A 23,707-nucleotide genomic window follows, 5' to 3' on the forward strand; every position below is an offset into this window, starting at 1 on the left:
GAGCTGCAGCTCCTATGAAGTGCTGGTGATACAAATACAGTGTTGAGGACAGTGAGAATCAAACACTTTGGTTTATGAATCTAAAGAACCGGTAACAACCTGTTTTCTGATTGACGTGTACATGTTATAGGAGCCAAAATGTGCCTGTGTGGTTTATTTCATCAGGCTGCACATTTTGTATTGATTATTGCTCCAAGCAGTTGACACATGGGTGTGGTTACACATTACTTTCGTCGTTCCACAGTTGCAGGTTTGTTCTTGTCATGTCAAATATTCAAATGAACTTTGTAGAAACACAACACAGGTAAGAGTTCACTTTAAAATCTCTCTGCAGCTTTCTTCAATGGACAGTCGTCGCTACACGTGTCGACATGGCCTGAGATCTGACTGAGGGAAAAAGGGCTGGAATTAATGTCAGGGATCAGATGAGGAACAGGTGTGTCAATGGGCAGGGAACAGACAGGAGGTCCAGAGGAGGGAACAAGAGAGACCAGAGACAAACAGTGACACCCTTCATCATCTGTAGGTCAATCCCCTTAAAGACATACACTTAAACATCAACTGTAAAGATATTCTGACGCACAGAGAACATTTAACACGTGGTGCTAATCATCGGCTCTGAAGCTTCTTGATGAGATTGTTTCTCATCCAACTTCTCCATCTTGTTGTGTTTTTCTTCAGCGTCTGTTGGTGTAAGAGGTCGTGGCGAGGGCGGAGCTTTCACCTCAAACACATCCCACCACTGAGGAAGCAGGCCTCTGTTGAAGAGCACCGACGCCAGGTACGAGAACAACAAGTTGGCAGCAAAGGCAGCAAGCATCGCGATGGTCTTAATGGGAGCGTACTGGACGTAAATGCCATCCTCAAGAGTGCATCCTGGGAAGTGTATGACTGGCGCTACCCCCAGAAATGGGACTCCACTCAGCAGTCTTAACACCAGCCCTGTCACCCAGCCGATAACAGCCCCATAACCGTTGGAGATGCTGAAGAACAGGGCGCAGATGAGCTGAGAGAAGGTCAAGATGTAGGCCAGCTCGCTACCAAGTAACAGCAGTATTACGACACTGTTCTTCAGGTTGGTGAGTGCTGTACAGGCCAGGCCCCCCGCCACCACAGACACATAGATCACCCACTGAAGCTCTCTCTGTGACGCCTGAGTAGAAATGAAATAGCATGAAAAAATGAGTTGCAACGAATCTATAAGGTTTCACATTCTACTCTTCAAGGTTTCCCGGAGCCTCTCTCCCCACCTGAGGTCTCAGGATCGTCTTGTAGATGTTGGAGGTGAAGATGGAGGCTATGGCGAGTAGAGCAGAGTCAGCTGATGACATGACAGCAGCGGCGATGGCTCCGGTACCAATGAGGGCGATGAAGCTTGGGGTGAGGTGATGCAGGGTGATGGGCAGGACCATGGCTCCCTCTCCACGATCCAGGGGAGATGGAGAACCATAAGAAGTGAGGTTCCAGTCTGACATGATAGGAGACGGTTGGATAAACAAATGGAAGACAGTTAGTCTGAAACAATACTCTCATGACTTGGACTGCTTGGGTTTGTTCCTCCCAAAGATCCATTTTATATATTACTAACAAGTGGCCAAAAGCTGCAGTTCCTCTAATGGCAACTAGAGTCTGGCTCCAACAGTGAGTCAGTCCCCATAGACTCCCATGTTAAAATTTCCAACTTTACAGCAGAAATCAGCAAGTTTATGAGCGGGGTCAGGCACTGCCAAGATGGCGACGGCGGGGCAGTTCACACTGAGCTTCAAAACTGCTCCTCAAAAACCTGCAGGTGATGTCACAGAGGCTACGTCCATCTTTATTTACAGTCTGTGGTCACTAACTGTACCGATGTTAGCTGTAATTTAGTTAGCAAAAATGTTCAACTCTTGCGGATGAGTTTTTGCGTCAGTTCATACGCCCTTGATTTTTTCATTTTTTTCATTTATTTTTATTTATTTGAAAAGGACAGTGCACATTAATTAACCTTTCTGTAAATGTGCCAGTGTTAGCCAACAGGCTAATTTTCAACTGCAGTCCTCTGGCAGGATGTCTAAAAACCACATATTGACCAGATGTTCATCAGTCAGATTAATAAATAACACATATTAAAAAGATACATAAAATAGATATAAAAACAACATATATCAAACAACAAGTTAGCATAATACCATTTAAGAGTATGAATTTAGATCTAATCTTTTTAATCTAATCATTCTATTGATTGATTGTCTTTAGTTTCTCGAAGGTCTCAGCAGTTCTGGAGTTCTTAAACCCTGATCATAGTCCAGATTGTTTTGAATAAACATCAGTTTATTTATTTTACCTGTAGATGCAGCCACTGCCCCAATAAGGATTGGAGGTATTCCAAAAATAAGAATACAGAAAGCAGCAACAAAGCAAGACATCTTTGCAGAAGACGAGGACGAAGCTGACAAGGTCCTCTGGTGGAAGGACTGGTATCCCAGACTTCCCAGTGACTTGAAAGTAAATAAAGTCATATTTTAAAAAAAGTTTGACACTTTATAATCAACATCTGAACATTTGTACAAACGTGGGGAGAAAAAGAATATTCAAACTGTAATAACATGTTGAATTCAGGTTCGAAATTTTGAATTCAAACAACAGTGTTGTTTTCTTACTCTAGTAAATCGACTATCATGACTTTAACGAGATTAGCTCATTAATCTTCTTGATTTTACCAGATATAAGAAACCATCGATGGTCGTCCAGGCAAACTTGCTCTCCAGTTTATTGATCCATGGAGCACGAAAGGTGTAGTTCAGGGCCGTCTGGGTGATGTCCAGGGAGGAGGGGTTCATGAAGACAAAGGGGACACAGGTCCACTGCAAAGACAAGGAAAAACTTGGCAACCACTGAAGGGAGAAGAAGTATTTAGTATAAATTACTTGAACTACGAAATAAGCTAAGGCCATGAAAACTTAACCATGGGAAACCCACACCTCTTACAGATACAAACATAAAGTTAATATAACTTTATTAGTTACATCTGTTTCAATCCAATGCAATCCAGTACAACAGGCCTACAATAGATTTTTTTCTTGTTTGTTTATGACAATAATAATAATAATAACTAGAAAAATTCCTGGTTGAACTTTTGAATGTTCCTGCTGCTTGGTGCGTGTACTTCGCTCTTCATGTTCCAATATGTACAAAGGACGTTACTTTCAGTTTCATTCATATTGTAGAGAGTGTAATCCTGACACTGAACTCAGTCACTGCAGGTGTCCCTCAGAAAGCCTTTTGAAGCTCTCACGACTGGCCAAAATAACCTCACACTGATGGTTTCAAACACAAATTTGTCCCCACAACCACAGAAAGACATGTGTACACACATATACATGCCCTTAAAGATGTTCGTCTGTAATAAAGCTATACCACTATATCCCCATACAGACAAAAGCTTCTAAGAGACTTTTATTTTGAAGGGTAATCAAAATCGTGAAGATGGTGTTTGTGTGTGTCTGTCAATATGCGTGTGTGTATTGTTGTGTGTTTATATGGTGCTGATGGTGTTTGTGCATCTTTCAATGTATGTGTGTGCGTGGTGTTTGGAACTGTGTAATCTTAACCTTCAAACAGCCCTTTGAAATTGTCAGGACCTCACAATAATGTTTTTTAACCAAAATTGTCCTCACAATTATAGAAAGACATGTACACAAACGCAAAGAAACACACATCAACGCACACACACAAGTACACGCAAATACACCGTGTTGATTTACCTTAAAGTTCCTCTCATACCTGAGTTAAAGGCTAAGAATTAATTAGTCTAATTAGGCAATCAGAATCAGCCTTGCCCATTTCTGCCTAGTAACACCTCCTGAGTAGCACCTGCTGAGACACTGGTTGCCACTGGCGACTGTGGCCACCAGGGGGAGGAGGGAAACACGCACACACAATCCCCTCTGTCTTCTTAGGCAGACAACAGCTTTTAAGATGAAACTTCATCAAAAATGGGATATCGGAGGGAAAACTACGAGTCCTATTGAAAAGATCACCTCACCACAATGCTAAAATTGTTGAAAAAGTAGCTCATATTAATTGAAGTACAGTGCTTCGAAACATTAGATGCCAAAATTATGATTTTTTTATAAGGTGAATATCCAAAGGTGGAGATGGTTTGTGTGTCTGTCAATATATGTGTACATACATGTGTACAAAAATGCATTCTTAACAAAATTGTCCTCACAATCATAGAAAGGCATGAACACACACACATACACAGTGCTGATTTGCCTCATAGATGCTCTCATACTTGAGAGTAATAACGGTAAGAGTTAATGAGTCTAATTAGCCAATGAGAATCAGCTTTGTCTTTGTTTCTCCCTGGATACTGCGTTAGTATTGTGTGTGTGTGTGTGTGTGTGTGTGTGTGTGTGTGTGTTTTTAAACATCACAGAGGTCAAAGAGTTTCTTAACGAGCTGTTTTGAACAGCTGTGTCTAGCTGGAAGACACAGAGCTGACACAGCTGAGTGAGATTTTGACTCGGCAAGACTCTCAAACAACTGGTATTTTTGAAAAGAACGGTAACTCCTATGAAAATCATGAGCGGACCATGAGTGTCACAAGATCTTTGTGCACAAATAATGTGGCTTTGGCGTCTCTAGAGCCAAAAATGTGGAAACAGGAGCAAGTTACAAAAACGGGTAATTTCCTGCTTTTCTCTGGAAATCAGCTCCTGAATTTGTATTGCAGTCAATGGGAGAGGTGGAGGGTAGTCCCATCACTTTGAGGCTTATGTTCAAATTCTGTAAGTCTCTTTGCTAAGGTAGACACTTTCTATGAAACGGCACAAATTTGTCTACTACCGAGGAAGTCACGATGTGTGAAGACTGAAATATGTGGCCGTGAGGGCGAGTTAAACAGAATTTATTCAGAGGAGTTCTAGAGCTTCTCCCACTCTAGCGATGATGTCATCCACTCTAGCGATGATGTCATCCACTCTAGCTCTGAACATTCTGTGCAATACACACCCATTATAAAGTCTGAAACGGTCTAAAAATGACACAAACCGTAAACTGCGATTTTGTGTAAACCGTAATAGTTGTCAAAATACTGATTTAATCAAAAAGAGTCTCAAGCACTGTGACCCGTTTAACATTTCAAGCATTTTTCTATGTAGAAGTTTGATGCAACAGTAGAGTTCGAAAGAGGGCTGGGTTTGGTTGTTCTGAAGACGTCTCCCCATTCATTCTCTATGGGAATTCTTTCACTTTTTATTGCCATTCACTTCGTCATGATTACTAGAATTAATAAGAAAAGTCATAGCACACCATTCCTGATTGAGCCGCGCGCACTGATATATATATTGTCTGGATTTTTTCAAAGCTGGGGAAATACTTACAGGCCGAAATTTGGATACGGGAGATGAATAAGACAAACTTCCTGCTGAAAATGCGTGTGAATGCTGAGAGCTGAATGATATTGCCATAGCAATGCTGTAGAAGCTGAAGCAACTGCTAAAGCAATGCTGAAGTAGCTGAAGCAATGCTGAAGTAGCTGAAGCAATGCTGAAGTAGCTGATGCAATGGCTGAAGATTAAAAGCAGAACTTGTAAGCTGGAGTTTGAATGTCCTGAAATGGTTGAAAAATTATCCATTTGCTGAAAAAGCTGAGAACTGCAAACATGTTGTTGAAACAGCTGGAAACCAAATTATTTACTGTCAAAGGTGGAAGAAGGGATAAAATGTCTTAAAATGTGAAGAAGTAATCATTTCTACTAGTAACAAAAAGATGAACTTCATCCTAAAAACTTTCATTTAAGACATCAATATACTGAATATTTGGTTATTAGCTATAAGTCTTGTGAACAGACAAAAAAGGTTTTTTTTTTTGCTTTTGTCCTGAATTTCTATTGAAGTCAGTAGGGGAGGTGGAGGGTACTCCCATCACTTTGAGGCTTATGTTCAAATTCTGTAAGTCTCTGTGCTAAGGTAGACACTTTCTTTTTTTCAGAAAAAAATTAAGTAATACCATTTATAAATAACATGACTGCTGTGCCTGAATTGAATAACAGCTAGTTTTCTTTTCTAATGATCACTGTGTTATTGTTATTGAACAGAGATTGTCCCAAAGAGAATATTTCATTTGAAGGGAATGAATACTCAACACTTTAAAACTGATAAATCAAAAGCTTCCTCCTGTCTTAAAACTGCAGATATGAAACTATATCATTACTGAAAGTAAAAATAATAATTACTGAACTCACCAGGGTGATGAATATTAGGACGAGCTGTATGATGTCAGTGTAGGCCACAGAGTAGAGTCCGCCCAGCAGCGTGTAGACAATGATGACGATGACAGAGATCCAGATGCTCACAGTGTAGGACAAATCCAAAATCACACTTGTGGTGCCACCTGTTACCAACACAGGGGACGATTTTATTGTTTGTTTTGTCATTTTATTGACTTACATTAAATTCCTGACTAAGCACTACATATAATTAATACCAACGCTCCCAAAAACCTTCAGCTGCTCTCATTCAAAACTTTACCAAAAGCAAAGATTTACCCCAAAATTTGATGGTTTAGTCCCAGAATGAATCCCCATAATGTGACAGTGTTTACATGTTTTTTTTTTTAATTCAAACTAGTAAAATGCTTTTCATTATTGAAAAGGTAGAATACAATAGAAACCAGAGGGTAGACGTGGGTAAAGTGCAAACATACTGTACCTAAACCAATCAGTAATCCCGACAACCACAAAAAATCAATCAGCAGTGCACACAGTGACTGAAGGGCCAACACTGCTTTCCCATACTTGACATTGAAAGGGTCCAACATGGTGACATACTTGTTGTCTCTCATGGGCTTGGCGAACACAAGGCCACCTTCAAAATAAAAGACAGATTGTTATGCTGTTGGCAGGATGCAGACGCACGTTCAAGAGAAAACAGTAAAGGGTCATCATTTCAATAATTAACATAAATAAGAAAGACCCCGTGTCTCTCTGCTACTGACATACAATCTGTATGTGATACCAACATCTCATCATGTTTTATTGTCATCAAGCGTCAAGGGAAGCTATGCGTGATGTAACAGCCAGCGGATGCATTACTAAATGTCTTGACTACCTGTCCTAACTACACACTGGTGTTTCTTAAGTGCTTTTCTAGCTCCTGGGAAAGTTTTAATAAATGCAAAAAACTCAAACTGGTTTAAAAACCATAATACAACCAGTGATAATTGACTTTATTCCAACTGCAATCTGTTCTGTGTGCATTTCCTGTAGAAATAAATCTCCTTTAAAAGGTCCCATATTATAGTTTTGATATCCATAACTAGATATATTTGTGGTTTTAAGAACCAAAACCCATCTCAGTGTAGTTTTACATCTCCTCTCTCAGGCTTCTCTCTGGAGCTCTAGTAACAACAGGTCAGTCAGCCAATCAGAAGAGAGGAGGCTCTGAGCCTCTCTTCTGATTGGCTGACTGTTTTCTGAGTGATCCAATAAAAATATAGCAGATTTCAGGTAAAACCCTCAGAGAAACCAAAACCTGCAAGGTTTGGATGGTGGGTCCAGGTGGGCGGGGCTTGGTGACTGCTTTGTTGTGACATCACAAAGTTCCAGAAGTCCTGACGGCTGGTTTTAAGGCTCAGTTTCTGAATACAGGCTGTGTGCATTTCTCTGTGGACTGAGGCTTTGATACTTTCACAGTATTAATATAGAAGCTAGAGCTGATCTATAATCACACTACACATGGACACAGACCTTTACACTGGAGGAGCTTTAATATCCCTCTGAACTTGGTTATTTGTTATTTCGATATTGTTACACAGCGAGGTAACACTAATGTGTTTTGAATGAAATACTGTTTGTTCTAAATATACAGACATCATCTAAATGTTTTTTATTATAAATCATCAATACTTACCTAAAATAAAACAAAAAGAGAAAGCTGTTAACATGATTATGGCTGACGTTAGTCCCATAGAGGGGGTGTAAGTCATCTCACTTAATCCCATGATAAAACATCCTCCGACCCACGTGGCTACGGGACGAACAAGCACATAGAAATACAGTCATGAGTTCACAGGAGGAGCAGGTACAGTTTAGTTTTCTATTGAAAACAGCTGGCAGCACAGTTTGCAGGTTTTGGTCTGTTGACATTCTTCAGCTTCAGCTTTAGTGTTACCTGTATTTGCTGTTCCCTAAATTCAAAGAGTGCAGCAACAGCCTCCACAACAATAATACATCACCTGTCATTGTGAAGATCCCCACCACCTTGTTTATGCTTCGGTTTCCCAGCAGGGCCATGTCCATCTTGTTAGCTGCACTTCTGCTCTCCTCCCTTTTAGACTTGACAGACGCCCAGATCCCGACCCCGAGAACCAGCAGGTAGAAAACCATCATTACCGCCACTCCCAGGATGTTGACAGCCATGCTGTAGTTGAGGACTGGGAACAAATATATACTGTAAGATAATGGACTAACACAGAAACTGAGGTTTAACTTTCCTCCAAGTCACAACAGTAGCAGTCAAAATGTGGAATTAACAAATGCTGCTTTTCTTAAGAAAAATCTCCTCAAATTTGGAGTCAACCCCAATTATTTAATTTAAATACTTTTGAGAAATGTGCTGTTATTCTTTTTGGCTGAGTGCTACATAAGAAAAATGATAGCACTCGGATATCAGTCCATTGAACATAGGAATCCAACCAGCAGCCGGTTAGCTTAGCTTAGCACAAAGGCTTGAAACAGGTAGAAAAAGCTAGCCTCGCTTTATCCACAGCAATTTAGCTTTTTTCAATTTTCCTAATAAAGAACTCATAAGCCACATATCAAGCAAAAGAATAATAATAAGAAACTGTTATTTTGAAAGTGTCTGTGCTTCTGGGTTTTGCAGTATAAATTGCATATAAGGTTGTTTTTTTTTTTACAGCTAAAAATTACCTCTTACCATATTAAGGCTTTTATTTTGAAGGTTAATCAAAATCGTAGAGATAGTGTTTGTGTTTTTCTGTCAACATATATATGTTTGTGTTCTGTGTGTGTGTGTGTGTCTGTGTTTGTGTGGCTGTGTTTGTGTTTGTGTTTGTAAACATCACAGGGATCAAAGAGTCTCTTAACGAGCTGTTTTGAACAGCTGTGTCTAGCTGGAAGACACAGAGCTCACACAGCCGAGTGAGATTTTGGCTTCGCGAGCCTCTCAAACAACTGATATTTTTGAAAAGAACGGTAACTCCTTTCAGAACCATGAGCGAACCATGATTGTCAACAGATCTTTGTGCACAGATAATGTGGCTTTGGTGTTTCTAGAACCAAAAATGTGGAAACAGGAGCAAGTTACAAAAAAGGGTCGTTTTTTTCTGCTTTTCTCTGGAATTCAGCTCCTGAATTTGTATTGCAGTCAATGGAAAAGGTGGAGGGTACTCCCATCATGTTCAAATTCTGTAAGTCTCTGTGTTAAGGTAGATACTTTATGAAACAGCACAATTTTTTCGGTTTTTGAGGAAGCCATGATATTAATATGTGTACATTTGCATATGGGAGTATCCAAAACACAGTAAAACCCTCATGTTCACCTGGGACAGGTTTACTCTGTGTTCCCAGAATCAGAACCAAGCAAGGTGAAGCAGCTTTTAGCTTCTCTGCTCCTCACCTGTGGAAAAAGCTTCATGAACACCTGAGATCTGCTGAGACTGTCAGCTTCTGACTTGTTTTTAATGTCTTTTATCACTGTAGTCCCAAGTTTCCTTATGACTAATAATAACATTAAATCCACACAGCAGTAATGTGGAGTCCACTCACATGTCCTAGTCTGCAAATCTGAGGAGGCCCAAAGACAGACGAGGAATTCAGAGCAAAGACAATGACGACCTTCGAGATCTGAAAAAGAAAATAAATAAAGAAGATGACGACACAATGAAATAGACGACAGGAGAAACCACAGATCCTCGATTCACAAACAGACTTTTACTTTTACTAAAGAAAAGGTTGATTCCCAGGTAATCAGTCAGAGGAAAAGGCAGAAGAGTCCAGCAGGGAGAAGACGAAGACACTAAAACACTATGAAAACTGCTGAAACACTTGAAACAGACACAAACTGACACTGAGAGAAGAAAACAGACTAAATACACCAGAGGGGGAGGGATAATGAGGGGCAGGTGAAACTAATCTGGGAGGGGCAGAGTGTAAATGCAGACTATGATGTAGAAGGAATATTTTAATATTAACATTTGACAATTTTCTTTTGGAACAGCACCTTCAATATTTCTGTTGATTCTGTTGGAGATAATAAACTGTTTATATCCCTAAAACTGATTTAATTTACACAAAATATAAGGAAAATCCTGGCACACGATGAAGGAACACTCGTTGGTTTGTTGGCAAGAATACAAGAACATGCCATAAATCTTCTGTCACGACACTTCATGTCTTTGACCTGGGAACCAGCAGCAGGTTTCTCCAGTCCTGCTGGTTCCCAGTATGTGCATGTGTCGTTCTTACAAGTTCGTACAGGCCTGTGATGGTTAAGTTACAGGCATCTTCTCTTGATACAGCTTGAATTACTGAACCTCAGTAATTAAATTCACTAACTCTTTTATTTCATTTGACACTTATTTTGTTCCCTCCAGGTGGAGATTGAGGCTAAATGCACACACTAAACGAAGATGGTGAACATGGTAAACATTACACCTGCTCAACATCAACACATTGTGAGCGTGCAGTGTTTAGGAGTCGTGTACTTCATGTAATTACACTACTAACTACATGTTGCAGCCTTTGCTGTTCAGATACATTCATTCAAGTAGTTTAGTTACTTTTCCGTCACTTTTTGTGTCGTTAACAACTGAAAATACAAACAATTTCTTCAAGAAAATGAATGATTTTTTATGTTTAATTTACCATTGCTTCTCTATTGTCACTGAACTCCCTTTGATCAGCCCAGGAAACATCCGTCAGGCAGCTGCCACCACATCCTTGACCTCTGTGTAGTGCCATGTCTAAAAGCCGAGGGCAGCGTCGATCAGCGCTCGCACGGCGACATCATCATCATAGATAAACCTTGTGTTATTGTATAGAAAACTAAAGCTGACATTCCAGCACTTTCCCATGATCAGTGATGTCTTGGTGTTTGGGTGTGACCTGTCTTAACTTAAACTATCACAACGTCTTGATGGACAATGTATTAACTAACATTAACGCTGCGCATTACACTAACGCAGATCACTTAAACTGGGTCACATGTGGAGAAACACAAACCAAACGTCGTTAGATTAACGTTGATTAAATTCACCTTTTTATTGGGCTTTGACTGAACACCTCCACGAGCTAACCCAGGTTGTCACAGGTTATCATCCCAGCGGGGCCAGGTACCGTTAGCATAGCAATTGCTAAACTATCAGCTAACGCTAGCACTAGCTGGCTAGCTTGGTTAGCACGGTGCATCTTCACCTGAACTGTGATATTAACAGGGATGCTAATTTTGGCTAGCAAAGAAACAGGCTTAAAACAAAATGTACTTACCAGAAAAAATTGAACCGCCGACTCCTCTGAGTCTTTGAGAACAACTGAACACAGAATAAGACATTTACCGGTAAACAACATGTTGGAGCTAACTGTGATGAACTTAAAACACAATAACAAGTTCTATTGTATTCTGAACACAACAAGCAGCCAGGGAAAGTTTCAGAGAAGAGAGTTATGTGGTCAGATTTGTGGCTGGACCGCAGCAGCACTGACTGACTGACGGACTGACAATATTCCTCCATTATTTTCAGGCACATTGTCAGTATCTCCTACACAGGTGTCTGCACAGTCTGTTTAACACAAGCAGAGTTGTGAAGATGAGCTTCAGGTGTTTGATGTTTAGTCCGGTGGAACATTAGAAAGCAGCCACAGAAGGTCAGAGCATTCTTTGTCGGTACAAATCATTTAAATAACATTTGTTTAAGCTTTATTAAAGTAATGGGAAACAAAAAAATGATTGAATCATACTTTTTAAGGACTTGACAGTGAATCTTAGTGTCTCCTGTTATTTCTTCCCCCCAGATGCTCCAAGGATCCAGCTGATTACTGGCAGTTTGAAGGTGGATTTTTCTTCATCTGCTCCGTCACTTCTGGTAAAGATTCATTGATCTTTGTGGGATGTTGTGATTTGACTTATTAATACACTGTATAGTTGGATTCTGACATAAAAGATAGTTTAATGTTTGTCCACATGTGTTGTCAGAACTATATGGAGAATACTGTGGAAAACAAGATCAAACTGAAGCTAAAAAACAACAGCCCACCCCCCTCAGCTCCACAGCCCCCCTCTTTCAGAGGTGACATCATCACCTCCTCATTATAGGAACCTTAACAGGCAGATAGACCAATGGAGAAATGCCAGTTTTAGTTCTTCAGACACAAATACTGCAAGTTGAAGTTTGAGATGATTTTAATCTGTTTTACACAGTGTTTTTTACTTTGTCTTCCAAAATAAAAGGTTTACTTTACAATATTAAGCATGTGTTAATATTTCATTGATTGACACTTAATTTTATTATTAGGAAAAAGTTTGTGGTGTCACTTTATTGAAGGTGTTTGATCATAATAATTTAGTAGAAATAATAATAATTACATAATAATAATGTAAAATAACAGTTTTTCTCTGTAGAAATATTAATGAAACTTTCTGTAAATTTATTGTTTTTACACTTTATTTGAATCAGGACATTTTACTTTAATTTTACGGTTTTTGTTTGGCAGCTGCTGCTGACAGTCATTTGTCATGTGACGAACGCTGACATGTTAAAAGGAGGTATTTCATCTTTGATGCCGGCTCTTCCTCTTCCTCTTCCTCTTCCTATGGCGTTGCATCAATAAACCCAGACGAATGGTGACGTTAAGAGAATGATAATTAAAGCAAAGCGAACTGTGGATTCTCAGCTGAAATGAAACAGGTGAGATCAGGCAGAGGAACAGACACGTTGACGGAATGAGTTTTTCCACAGGGGTCCTGCAGGAGGCGGCGGCCCAGGAGCCAATCAGCATGTTTCACAGGCCACACTCATTTACATTTTGCAAGGACAGCTCCTTATTGAATCTGCCACAAGGTCCTTCATTCAGCGTTTCAACTCGCCAAGAGAGAGCGGCTCTGTCAACTTTAAATCATCCTGCAGCCGCCCCATTGACTTGAAGCAGAATATATTTTGCATAATTCATTCTGGACTGATAGCAACTCTTCTGAGACAGTAAACACCAACAACTTTCTCTTTCAAACCCTCTGGAGTCTGGTGTCTGTTCATTGGGGAATACTATGAACATGTTTCATTACCATGAACTTAACTTTATTTATACGGTCATGTAGCGTCAAGCCGAGGAAGCAAGCTGAAAGTGCTGATGTGGGGCTTTGAAACATGATCTAATACACATCTGTGGGCCATCTGTTATTAAAACAGAGTCTTAAAATAGTGAGTTTCAACCATTAATTAATATTTTCAATCAGATTTCTAACCAAAAACTTTAAGATTAAAATCCCTTTACATGTAGAGCCAGACTGTAACTTCTGAGCTTTATTTCTTCCATTTTCAGCTGTTTTTGTTTGTATAAACATCAAACTATATTTTCTGTTCTTTCATCATATTCTCATGATTCTTACTAAAGATTTGTACAATTTTGAAGCCTCCTGTTATTTTTCTAAGAGCTTGACGCACAACACAAAACGAGGATCCACAGTAAGAACGGTTGCAAAGAGGGTTATTAGAGGTCAAACAGTTGGACGCACATCCAAAGACTCACCAGCATGTGACCAAACTGTCCTGATGCAGGGAAATGAAAGATACAAATATGCAAATATACAGAAAAACAGTATATTATATATATATATATATTATAAAGTCTTATTGTAAAGTGCTTCCATTGAAATATTATGGTTTCATTCAAAACATTTTTTAAATCATTTGATTATTATTCAAGGAAATCTCTGTTATATTTTCATATTTCTTATGTGGAGGTTTCCATGGTAACCTGATCAAGCAGAGGTGGTCTGAATATCTGGCTCCAGTAGCAGGTCTTAGATGGAGCGAGAGGCAGAGCGACGTCACAGTCAGTGAACGTATTAATAGTTTGAGCAGGAAGTGTAAAAGCAGAGATGGTGAATAAGACGCTTCATGTAAGTGACGAGAAGCGACCACACGGCCGGAGTAACTGTAATCCATCAGAGTGAGGTCACAGAGGGAGGGGGGGGGGGGGGGGGGGGGTCAGATTGTCTTACAGCAGAGACCATGACGTCTGGAACGAGCTGTCACCAACACGCCCAGACGCCATTTATCCTCCACACTGACAGATCACTGTGTGTGTGTGTGTGTGTGTGTCTGTGTGTGTGTGTGTCTGTGTGTGTGTGTCTGTGTGTGTGTATGTGTGTGTGTGTGTGTGTGTGTGTGTCTGTGTGTGTGTGTGTGTATGTGCGTGTGTGTGTCTGTGTGTGTGTGTGTGTCTGTGTGTGTGTGTGTGTGTGTGTGTGTCTGTGTGTGTCTGTGTGTGTGTGTATGTGTGTGTGTGTGTGTGTGTGTGTATGTGTGTGTGTGTGTCTGTGTGTCTTCTGATGTCTGATGATGATGATGATGATGATGCTCTGTAGAAGAGTAGATGTGATGGATGGCGTTGACGTGTCGTCGCTCCACCAGGTGATCCAGGTGATCCAGGTGATCCAGGTGATCCAGGTGCAGCTGCAGCGACGTCTCTTTGTTCCTTTATGAAGCAGAAACTTCCAGATACAAAATCCTTCAGTTATTGACATTTATTTTAGAAAACTGACAATTAGTGAAAATCAACATTTTATATATAAAGTGATTCATGTTCAGTGTGTTTCACTTTGATAGAACTGATCTGTTCTAAAGAAACTAAAGGTCCATTTCAGTACCTCACTGCGTACTGAACACTGTAAGCTCCGCCTCCTGGACCCTCACACCCTGTTGAATCTAAATGACCTCTGACCTGTGGAGCGTCTGCAGTCACGCTGTCACTCCTCTGGCATCCTCATTTGTCACCAGCTCCAAGTAGCTGAACATGACTTCTCCACAAATGGCCGCCGCCGCCGCTGCCGCCACCGCTGCTGCTGCTGCTGCACCATGTGCTGAGTCGACCGCCCCACGCGGCGTCGTGGTCATCGCTAAGACGCTCCGAGTATGTCCCAACGCGCCTCGTGTACAGGAAGAGATGAAGTGATTGTGATTGACTGTAAAACATGTCAGATGCTGGAAGCACCTCAGCTGTCGTGGCTCCACAGAACCCGATGTGGATCCTGCCCTGGATCCTGATTTGGGCAGAGAAACCGGCTCCAGTCGGCGACCCGGGGAACCGGCCCAAGCTATGCTGAGGCCGATTCTGGTGCATCATTCATCATCAAGTGTGACATGTTTCTGGCAACGTGGACGAGCCACATTTAGTCTCTCTTGTATTCAGCCGTTTCAGCCAACGAGGATCAATTACAGCGCTGCTGTAATGTCCTGAATGAGATTGTTAAGTGTTCCTTTTATTTCCTCCACCTGTTCGTCAGGCGTTCACCAGTCTCCACCATCACTGGCGGCCGCCGCCACAGAGTCCAAATTTGGATGAAAAGCTGAAGTGGGACGAGAATACAGCGAACTGCTAAAAGCTTTGTCACATCCAAGAACACGCTCCTCCATTTGTACGTTCGCCTGAACAGTAATCTGGTTCAGTCTCACGTCTTGAGGTCAGCCATGTTGGTTTTGTAGGTTTCATTTCCACATTCTAGTTTCAAGTTCCTCTTTAAAGCTCCACATTTTTTTCTTCTTCTGTGTTTTATCTGAAGTATTGATCCATAAGAAGATATAAAAACCATGTGTAGTACCTCAGTGTAGTTTCACATCTCGTCTCTGATAAATCTCCCTTATTACAAAATAAACTAAGAGTAAAACTCAAACTAATAAAAACTAAAATCAAACATTCCAAAAAAAATGAAAATTAAACTAAACGAGCAAAGCTGCTTTAAAAACTAATTAAAACTAAATTGAAAATGAATAAACCGAAAACAAAAAGTCAAAACAAAAATATTTTTTAAAAAAAGAATGAAAAATCCAAAACTTTTATAATCTTATTACTAACGTATTTTATGTTGTAGAATGAAACGTGAAAATATCCTGACCTTCTGTTAACCTCAGACTTAAATACCAGGTGTCAGGACTCATTACGGCTTCGTTGTGACATCACAAAGTTCCAGAAGTCCTGACGGCTGGTTTTAAGGCTCAGTTTCTGAATACAGGCTGTGTGCATTTCTCTGTGGACTGAGGCTTTGATACTTTCACAGTATTAATATAGAAGCTAGAGCTGATCTATAATCACACTACACATGGACACACACCTTTACACTGGAGGAGCTCTAAGAAACTATGAGTAATACTTTAAATCACTGTCTGGTGCAGTAGTTGCTGCTATTTGCCTTCAAAGGGCAGCAGAGAGCAACATGTGACTGAGGAGGAGGTGACGACATCTGCAGGTGGAGCTGCTGCTGTAAATATCACCACACACACATGCACACTTTCTTAAACACACACACACACACACACACACACTCACACGTACATGTCTCACAGATAAAGTCACACATTCACTGAAGGGGTGCAAAGTCATGCAGATGCTATTACACACAAGTCTGCTAACACACATTCAGCACACACATTTTACTGCAACGCCATCACACAGAATCATATGTGACCAAACACACACACGCACACGCACATAGACACACCATCTCCTGTAATGTCACTTATAAAAATAACTTACATGCTCATCTTATAAATAACGCATACATCACCTCAGCGGTGTGATACAGTCGTCTTCTCTGAGTGTGACCTTACACCACCATCCACTCAGAACCTTATTAAATAGAAATGAATTGAAATAAAAGCAGATAAATATTAATGATTTTGTGACCCCTGTGGTGACATCTGTCGCCTGCCACATGTGCTGCTGCAGCAGAGATCACCGCACCCGCTCGAGCCGAGTGTGTGTCAGGAAACACACGTGCGGCGTGTTACAGGACGTCGCCGCCCGCTCACTGACTTAAAGCTACAGGCCGGACAGTCTGCAGAAACTTCTGAGGAGTGATACCTCTCCTCACCATCTCACCGATCGACTGCAGAGCTGTCCTGTCCTATCTTTGTTGTTTATCATGTGTTGCCTTGGAGTTTCAGTGTAATGTGACATATCTCTGAGTGAAGCAGAATATGTGGTCTGCACATGTGGTTTAGTTACTGGAGGGATTTAAATGGATGATTTAAACCAGCCTGTATCAAAGAGTGGTCCGTGGACCCCCCCGGTACAGTGGCCCCCCCCCCGGTACAGTGGCCCCCCCCCCGGTACAGTGGCCCCCCCCCCCCGGTACAGTGGCCCTGAGGGCTCAACTCACTGACACTTGACAAAACACATGCAAATACACAGAGGCTGTGCTGCACAACGGAAGTGTTTCCAGGGGACACAAAAAAGTGACGGACCCGGCCGGGTGTTGCACTTGTTGTTCAATGCTTCTTGACTTTTTGAAGTTGTGAAGACGGCCACCTGTTTGAAAATAAGCTAAAGTTGAGTTTGCTTGGTTTATTGTAATGTTTACTATAAGACTAAGGCTAAGCTAAGTGCTAACAGCACATATTTGCAATAATATCTGAATCATGCGACACTGACGTTATAATAGATTTGTTAAAATATCATGTTTTAAATTGTCCCACACTGACTGAGTGACCACAACGCCTCGCAGCGAGTCGTGTGTGTCGTCTTTTTAATATTAAATAGACTCGTGTGTAAATTCAAACATTATTATTTGAATTTGTTGTTGTTGTTGTTGTTGTTGTCGTTGTTGTTGTTGTTGTTGTTGTTGTTGTTGTTGGACACCGTCTGCTCTCGTAGCTTCGTATCTTTGGATTTAAGTGGAAAATGATCAGCGTGACATTTGAAAGGAAATGTGGATGAAGCTAACAGTTAGCCTGCCTTGGGACTGAGCTAACTTTAACAGTTATCAGCCTGTTAACCAGCAGGTTAATACCAGATCAATTAAAGGAAAATCAAATGAGGCTCGTGTTTCACCTGCAGTTTTATACGATGTTTTAAACGCAGCTCCCTCTTAGACCTTTTCCACCAAGGCCGTTCTGGGGCTGGTTCAGAGCTGTGTTCAAGATGCATCGTCACTTTTTTAACGTTGTAGAAGAAGAGAAATTCTGACATAAAAACAACTTTTTAAAAACATATTTATCAGATAAGAAGAGAGGAATCAATAATGAAACATCTGATCAGCTGTGTCTTGAAGCTGCGGCCTGAACGCTGCAGCGATCCAACACACAGCGTGAACATGTACTGGTGATGCCCTCGGTGTCACGCTCGCAGACCCTCAGCGGGATCCTGCCGGCTGCTGTTTGTCTAAGCAGAGTGAGTGTCAGCCCCCCCCCCCCCCCCGGCTCCGGGGCGTCTCGTGCCATCTGCTGTTTAACTTGGCCCGACCTTTGACCCGCTGATATCTGTGTCGAGTGCGGATACCAGGCGGTGGGACGACACCGGGGCGAGGTCGTGCCACGCAGCTGCAGCAGTGAGAAATTCCTCTGCTGATATCAGAGCGTCACATTTCTGTCACATACAGTAAATATATATTTATAGAAATCTGCCTGGTGGATTCTTACTGAAGCAGAGGAAAGTTAACAAGGTCCTTAAAAACACCACGATTCATCCTCTGGGGACAAAGAACATCCTAATCAAAATCTGGCCTGTAGTTTCTGAGATACCTCAATATGGACCAAGGACAGAAAGGTCAGAGGTCACCAAAACATCAAGAATCATCCACAGACAATATAAGGCCAGAAAAACATCATCATCATCATCATCATCATCAGATTTGTGCTGCTACTGTGGTAAAAATATATTCAACATGAATCTCAGAAACAGCTCCTTCCTTTATGAGCGTGTCTCCCGCTGAAGGTCGAGCTCTGGGATCCCGTCTGGTTCTTCGTCTCACTCACTAACATGTATTTATACTAAAAGGCCACGCTGACTGTTGCTGCTGTCAGCGAGTCCACCTGAGCTGAGACACACTCATGTCTCGCGCCAGACGCCGTTTGCCTTCAGTATCACTGATGTCACCGTGTCTGTCTGCGTCTGTGTGTCCGGCAGACTGGCAGGAGTCCAGGTCTGAAGGGCTGAGGAGGATTCAGGACCCAGTTTAATGTGACAAAGACGGGGCGTCTTCAGAAACTCATATGGAGAGATTCAGACTTTCCTTTAATCTGGAACACTTTTCTTTTTTGTTTTGAAAAGCAGAAATGATTCATTGAATAATAACTCAGAGTTTGGATTCTTTATTTTAAAATGATATCATGTGTTTGTCATGATAATACATCACAGCTGTCAGGTTTTAGGAAGGCTCGACCCAAATGCAGACACTCTGTAATGACAAGAAACACAGAGGAGAAAACAGACGGACTGACACAGAGACTTAAACACACCAGGGAGGCAAAGGTGAGTGAACAACAGGTGAAACACATCAGGGCGGGGCCGACAGTCACAGCGCAGGGAGACGGGACAAAGACAGGAAGTCAAACCGACGTGAGACACACAAGGGAAGTGATTACAAAATAAAACAACAAGCAGGGAACAAATGTCCGAACATAAAAAGTCAAAGTCCAAAAAGTTCAAACCGAGAGTTTTGTGATGATAATAATAATAATAATAATAATAAGGAGAAAGGGATACGTATTATTAAAGAAAATAAATGAATTTTGAGGTGTCATTTTTTTACCTAAAATATAATCATTTATAAAAAAAAAAAAAGAAAGTGACAGAGCAGTTTCTTTAAAATATGAAGTGGATCGGCAGCCATCTTTATTTGTTAGTTAATAACTGATTGATAACTGATGTTTTGTTATATATATTGTAATACTGATCTTTTCACGTCTCACAGCGTCAGTGTCACGTCACCATCAGCCTGTAGGTCCCGCCTCCTGGAGCGAGTTAGCTCATGTTAGCATGTTGTCATTAGCCTCGGCCTCACCTCGGCTCTTGCTCGCTGTCTCAGATGCCACACCTGTGGAGGCGGGAACGCAGCGCTGCTCTGTCGATCGGTTTCTGGCACCTGAAGCCGCCACTCGAGAGACTCCATCGCTTCAGATTGAAACTCTCACTCCAAAAACTCCTTAGTTACACCTCCACAAATCCTTCTCATTTATTTCATTTCTTTCTCTTTTTACTTTTTGAAAAAATCAAAGAGAATGTAAATATATAATGACACAGAACAGTAGAGAAACCTTGATGAGCTCCGCCTCTGTTGCAGTTTCTCACTCGCTCGTCTTCAGTTTTCTGTTTGACAAAATCAACCGAACCACAGGAAGTGAAACCGGCTTGTCCTCAGGCGGCGAGTCGTGATCTGAGTGTGGAGACAGAAGCTCTCACTTTTTCTCAGCTGGATCAAACCTTCGCGCTCCTGTTGAAACTTTCAGTCTTCATAACGCTCATTAACACCTTCTCCTCCCACACACACAACAAAGCCACAGGGGAAACACACGAGTCCACACACCCAGCGAGCTCGTCGGTCCTGGGAAATGTAGGATTTCATTCTGATAAAACAGACAAAATATTTTTTTTAAAAAGAATTAATTTGATAAATTTAATCAATATTTAATTTAAAAAACAGTTGTCAGCAGCTCTGCGTGCGATGAGTCATTCAGTGCTCGTGATTTTAACCACAAATTCTGGTTTTCAATGTGAAACTGAATAATAACAGTGAAAAAATAAAATGAGGTTAAAGACAACACAAGTACGACCTTGTGTTTTATCTCTGTGAGTTAAAAAGATTTAAAAGCGACACTTTTATTTGTTCATTTTCTTTGAGCTTGCTAAACTGAAATATGAGAAATAAAGCATAAATCAATAGATTATAATTCAGATTGATAATCGATTAGATAAAAAAAATGTGTCTTTTGAACTTGATCCAGAGAGTTAATTTTACATCACAACTTTGACCTGCACTCAGTCCTTAACATTTTTACTTTACTAATGAAATCTTTTGAGATATTCTGTGCAGCACCCTTAAGTAAAGTAAATAAACCTTAACGGTCGTAAGTAGAAAACTTAAAGAAAGCCTTAAAACCAGCCGTCAGGACTTCTGGAACTTTGTGATGTCACAACAAAGCAGTCACCAAGCCCCGCCCACCTGGACCCACCATGCAAACCTTGCAGGATTTGGTTTCTCTGAGTGTTTTTACCTGAAATCTGCTTTATTTTTATTGGATCACTCAGAAAACAGTCAGCCAATCAGAAGAGAGGCTCAGAGCCTCCTCTCTTCTGAGTGGCTCACAGACCTGTTGTTACTAGAGCTGCAGAGAGAAGCCTGAGAGAGGAGATGTTAAACTACACTGAGATGGTTTTTATATCTTCTTATGGATCAACACTTCAAATAAAACACAGAAGAAGAAGGAGAAAGGAGCTTTAATGTTGGAAAAATGATCCTATTCCAAACTGTGATTTCTATATTCTGTATCTGTTTGTTCCAGCTCTTCATTAAAGATTTATTATGTGACTGAGAGAAATAATATTGTAAAACCAAAGACGTCATGTTTTCACGGCTGCACCACATACAGACGTTTGTGTCATGACTAAAATTTTAAATAAAGGGCCATGGATTTGGATTCAAGATGTCTAATGTCTCATGTCGCCTCCCGTTCATCCGTTCATACAAACCCAGAGTCTGTGAGTGTTGACGGGTCAACAGCAGCATCTCTGTGAGTCACATGAAGAACCACAGGGATCTGCGACCTACATAACTCTGACCTGAAAAAACAACAAGGGCAAGACGAACAGCTGGAAGGACGAGTGTGTGTGTGTGTGTGTGTGTGTGTGTGTGTGTGTGTGTACAGTGTGTGATGAAGTACTTAAATCTTTTATTTTGAGGTAAAATATATCCATATATTATATTTAACTGTCAGTCTTTCAACAAAACAATGCTAATTAATTAAAACAGGAAACGTAATAACAGCCAGATCCAGATGTTTCTGTCGACGAGATGAAGAAATGTCGTCAATATGTACATTTGTGTCAGTAAAATGTTCACACACATTTTGTTTTCCAAATCTTTAGTTTAATGATTACAGTCAGAGCGGCGGCCATCTTGTTTTCAGGTTGTCCGTCCATCCGTCTCATTCTCGTGGACTCGACATCTCAGTAACGCCTTGATGAAAATTCTTCAAATCTGGCACAAACGTTGGACTCAATGATGAACTGATTAGATTTGGGTGGTTAAAGATCAAAGGTCAAAGGTAAAGGTCATTTTATGTGACTCTGGATAAACAGGGATGTAACCTGGGACCTCTGAGTGGCGGAGGGATACGACCACAAGGAGGTGGTTCTAGTTTTCCTGTGTTTTTCTTCGTGCTCGTCCTCCAGTCTGCCTCGGCATCTCCACCCTGCTCCACCGCTCCGACTCCTTTAGACTGTGTGAATAGTGACCTGTTGTCCTCTCTCTGACCCAAATGAATAAAAGCAGAACTTTGTTCTTAAGTTAAGAAAAACCTCACGACGCTGTGATTTTGTAGTCGTCAAAGTCACTGTCTTTCAACCACATATCATGGTCTTCATCTGTGTAATCTATGGAGAGTTCAATTAACCTTCTTGTCAAACTACTGTCTCTAAAGTCAACAGCAAACTTTCTCTGTTCAATGACATTAAACTATCAGCTGTTCAGAGGCTCCGACTGCTGATGACAAACGTCCTTTATCAGTAACAGTAACAGAGAATCAGCTGATTAGAGTCCAGACTGAACTCAGTCATATCAGAAAGGCGTCTCTGCACTCATACAAAACTCAGGGGGGGGGGGGGGGGGGCATTTTGGCACCTTGATATGTAACGTGGCGTCATGAGAGTGATGCAGGTCACAGGAATAAGGCTGTTAGGGATGTTAGCAACATTAACCACATAAATCAATCAATCAATCAATCAATCAATCAATCAATCATAAATAAATAAATCTCCGGTTTAACTCTTTGATTCATGATCTTCTTCATTGAAATGATGAAAAGTAAAGAGCCTCTTCACTCAGAGGAGATCACTTTGTTCAGACTTTACCTTTGTGCCCTGAGTTCAGACTCTCAGGCTCCTGTTTCTAAGGTACAGACGAAATCCAGCTCCTAAAAGCATCCCATAATTTCAACCATATAAAACTTGTACCTCATGACTGTGGAGGAGCAGGGACGTCGCAGGAGAGGTAATAAAGCATTTCCTTAATTATATATTTTAGTAGGCATTAAAAACAGAATTTGTAAAAAGAATTTATAAATGAACGATTTATCCATCAATAAATATTTCAGATTTAAAGCTAGATTCATAAAAACAACCTAAAACTTTATTATTATATGTATAAATAATAGAAATATTTTTTAGAAGTATTTATTGATGAATTAATCATTCATTTATAAACTCTTGAAAACGGAATCCAGTTATTTATTCACATTTTTTTAAATTCCTTTCCAAATAGCACATGGATTAATAAATGTATTTATAAATGGTTTATTTAATTGGAGTTCTATGCTGTTTTTATAAATCCATTTTTAAATCTTTTTAATTTTTAAAAGTATTTATTGATGAATTAATCGTTCATTTCTAAATCCTTTTTACAATTCCTGTTTTTAATGGCTAAAATAATGAAGGAAAAGCTTTATTACTTTTCCTGTGACATGGCTGCTCCTCCACACATGACACTGACACAA

At 40.7% G+C, this 23,707-nt stretch overlaps 1 protein-coding gene across 1 annotated transcript; it reads right to left on the bottom strand.

Annotated features, from left to right (window-relative positions):
- Positions 1-464: 464 nt before the first annotated feature.
- LOC130181475 (high affinity choline transporter 1-like) lies at positions 465-6,470 on the bottom strand. Its single transcript, XM_056395720.1, has 5 exons — positions 6,231-6,470; positions 2,700-2,843; positions 2,324-2,477; positions 1,251-1,468; positions 465-1,153 (listed from the first exon to the last, which is right to left on the bottom strand). Exons 1-5 carry the CDS (start codon positions 6,420-6,422, stop codon positions 593-595), a joined length of 1,269 nt encoding a protein of 422 aa, XP_056251695.1. The 5' UTR covers positions 6,423-6,470; the 3' UTR covers positions 465-592.
- Positions 6,471-23,707: the final 17,237 nt, after the last annotated feature.

This window comes from Seriola aureovittata, chromosome 14, assembly GCF_021018895.1.
Source record: "Seriola aureovittata isolate HTS-2021-v1 ecotype China chromosome 14, ASM2101889v1, whole genome shotgun sequence".
Lineage (NCBI taxonomy): Eukaryota > Metazoa > Chordata > Actinopteri > Carangiformes > Carangidae > Seriola > Seriola aureovittata.